Below are 3,255 nucleotides of genomic sequence, written 5' to 3'. Positions count from 1 at the left end.
ACAAATAAGAGGAGACCAACCAGTTTCAAGGGAGATGAACACAATCTCAGTTTCTAGTATCAAAGGAAAATATCATCCATCATAGCAATTACAGGAACCGACGCCGTCTCCCAAGCCGAGCAAAGTCAACCATGGGGTGGAGTTATCGAAATCCTATCAGGTACCAAGATATTTCCAGGTACTAGAAGAAACGGACGCAACAACGTCCACATCGGAAGAACTTGAGCAAGTTGTGTTGTTCGAAGAGTTCTTAGAGAGGAAGTTTCACTCGAGGACAAAACTAAACCCCGAGCTTAGGTATGGATTTATCGAATTTTTTAAATTTAACGTTGACTGTTTTGCGTGGTCGCATGCGGATATGACATGTATCCCGCCAAAAGTGGTCGTGTACAAACTAAGCCTGGATCCTAACATCCCTCTGGTAAGGCCAAAAAATGTCCTATTATTGAGGTCAGAAACAAATTCGTCAAAGAAAAGGTAACTCATTTGCTTGATATCGGTTCAATCTGAGAGGTAAAATATCTTGACTGGCTCACTAACGTAGTAGTTCCAAAGAAGATTAATAAATTTTGCATGTGTGTAGACTATAAGGATCTAAATAAGGCGTGCCCAAAAAGACTTGTTCCCGTTACCGAACATTGATCAAATGATTGATGCGACGACCAGACACGAGTTAATGAGTTTCTTCGACGCTTATTTCGGGTACAACCAAATCAAAATTTACCCGGAGGATCAGGAAAAAACTTTGTTCATAATGAACTTTGGCATATATTGCTCTAACGTGATGCCTTTCAGGCTAAAAACGATGGAGCCACTTATCATCGGCTCGTAAACAAAATGTTTGAAAAGTAAATAGGGAAAACCATGGAAGTTTACATAGATGATATACTAGTTAAGTGTTTGAACGCAGGTGATCATCTCAAACACTTGCAAGAAGCCTTTGACATCCTAAGGAAGCACAACATGAAAACTCGAGAAGTATGCATTCAGAGTCAGCTCTGGTAAGTTCCTAGGATTCCTGGTATCGCAAAGCGGGATCAAAGTGAAACCTGATAAAATTAAAGCCATCGAAGACATTCCCGACCATCTATCAAGTGTAAAAGAGGTTCAAAGGTTGACAGAAAAATGTCATTACTTCCTTTCACTCCTCAAAAAGAAGAACAACTTCAAATAGACTCTAGAATGCCAGCAGTCTTTGAAATATTTGAAAAGGCATTTATCGATTCCTTCATTAATATCAAAATCAGAAGAAGGCGAATAATTGTTGATTTACTTAGTGGTCTAGAAGATAGGGGTAAGTGTCGTTTTAGTCCGCGAGGATGAAGGTACGCAATCTCCTATCTATTATGTTAGTAAAATTTTAACGGGATCAGAAACTCACTACCCATAACTGGAAAAGTTGGACTTAGCTCTCGTGGTCGCCACTCGAAAGCTTAGGTTTTGTTTCCAATGTCACCTAATAGCCGTGGTGACCACTTTCCCCCTATGGAATATCCTTCATAAACCTGAACTTTCAGGTAGGTTGTCCAAGTGGGCAGTCAAAATGAGTGAATTTGATATAGAGTATAAACTTAGGACCCCGATTAAGTCACAAGTTTTGGCCGACTTTGTGGCTGATTTCAGTTCGGGACTGTTACCTTTGGCTACCAAAGAAGCTGTGATGGTGTCAAAATCGACATCAGGAGTTTGGACTCTGTTCATGGATGGAGCTTCCAATGTGAAAGGGTTAGGGCTCGGCGTAGTTCTAATCACGCCCTCGGGGAAAACCCTAAGGCAGGCCATAAAAATTGTTCCTCTGACTAACAATGAAGCAAAGTATGAAGCTTTGATTGCAGGACTCGAGCTGGCTAGGGGAATAGACTCCAAGGTGATAGAAATCAAATGTGATTCCCAATTAGTAGTAAATCAGGTCTACGGGATCTTCGAAGCAAAAGAGGAATGCAAGCAACAATATGTAGTGAAAGTTCAGTCTTTGCTCGCACGGTTCAGGGAATATTCAATTACCCATGTCCTGAGAGAAGAAAACGCGGAGGCAGACACACTAGCCAATCGGGGATCATCCACAGAAATGAAGGGATCAAACTCCGGCACGGTCATGCAGCTTATGCATTTGGTATTAGACACTGACGGCTATTACGAAGTAAACGGGACCAATTTGGTCTGGGACTAGAGAAATAAGATAATTGACTATATCGAGCATAGAAAATTTCCTAAAGATCCCAAGGCATCTCGGGTGCTACGAACTAAAGATGCATAATACAGCTTCAAAGGAGGTCAATTGTATAGAAGATCTTTCTCAGGCCCGTTGGCTCGTTATTTGGGAGCTTCTGAAACTATGTCATTATAGAAGTCCACGAAGGGATCTACAAAAATCACTCAGGCGCAGATTCTTTAGTGTTAAAGCTAATTAGGGAAGTATACTACTGGTCTCGGATGGAACAAAAGGCAAAGGCTTATGTTCAGAAATGTGATAAATGTCAATGCCACACACCATTGGTACATCAACCATTAGAGCTACTACACTCAATTTTATTGCCATGGCCATTCATGAAGTGGGGAAGGGATATAGTCGGTCCGCTGCTCCCGGCCCCCGGTAAGGTACAATTTTTTTTTGATTTTAACTGGCTACTTTTCTAAGTGGGTTGAAGCAGGTCCTTACTAGTAAATCGGCAAGCGCGAAGTGGTAGATTTCTTGTGGGAAAAAATAATTTGCAATTTTGGAATACCAAAATAGATAACCTAGCATTCCTTGAAGACTTAAAAAATCAAAAGGATGGCATCATCACCTTATCACCCGAGCACAAACTGTCAAGCAGAATCAACAAACAAGGTGATTATCCAAAATCTCAAAAAGAGATTGGAAGCAGCCAAAGGCACATGGCCCAAAGAGCTCCCAACAGTATTATGGGTGTATCGTACAACGGTCAAATCGAGCACACGGGAGAATCATTTCTCTCTCGTATACGGGGCAGAAGCCTTGATACCCGGTGGAAGTAGGAGAACCAACCCGAGATACTTTCGGGCATATGAAGAAACAAATAGCGAAGCATTATTGGTCAAATTGGAGCTGCTCGACGAACGCAGGGACTTGGCACATATAAGGATGGCAGCCCAAAAATAGAGAATGGAAAGATATTACAATCAAAGAGACAACCTCCATTATTTCAAAGTAGGAGACTTAGTTTTAAAGAAAGTAACTCAAAACACTCGGGAGCTCAATGCAGGAAAGCTAGCTCCGACATGGGAAGGCCCTTC

At 41.6% G+C, this 3,255-nt stretch overlaps 1 protein-coding gene across 1 annotated transcript; it reads left to right on the top strand.

Moving 5' to 3' along the window:
• The first annotated feature begins 1,125 nt into the window (after nucleotides 1-1,125).
• LOC138873282 (uncharacterized) lies at nucleotides 1,126-2,170 on the top strand. Its single transcript, XM_070151729.1, has 2 exons — nucleotides 1,126-1,294; nucleotides 1,518-2,170. Exons 1-2 carry the CDS (start codon nucleotides 1,126-1,128, stop codon nucleotides 2,168-2,170), a joined length of 822 nt encoding a protein of 273 aa, XP_070007830.1.
• The last annotated feature ends 1,085 nt before the right edge of the window (nucleotides 2,171-3,255 follow it).

Source organism: Nicotiana sylvestris, chromosome 7 (genome assembly GCF_000393655.2).
Source record: "Nicotiana sylvestris chromosome 7, ASM39365v2, whole genome shotgun sequence".
Lineage (NCBI taxonomy): Eukaryota > Viridiplantae > Streptophyta > Magnoliopsida > Solanales > Solanaceae > Nicotiana > Nicotiana sylvestris.
Note: the sequence above shows the minus strand (reverse complement) of the source record. Positions and strands in the feature narration are given on the sequence as shown.

Coding starts and splice junctions, on each gene's coding strand:
- LOC138873282 (XM_070151729.1), top strand. CDS start 1,126: ATGTCATTACTTCCTTTCACTCCTCAAAAAGAAGAACAACTTCAAATA. Junction 1,295..1,517: donor TAGTGGTCTAGAAGATAGGG/GTAAGTGTCGTT, acceptor CTGAACTTTCAG/GTAGGTTGTCCAAGTGGGCA.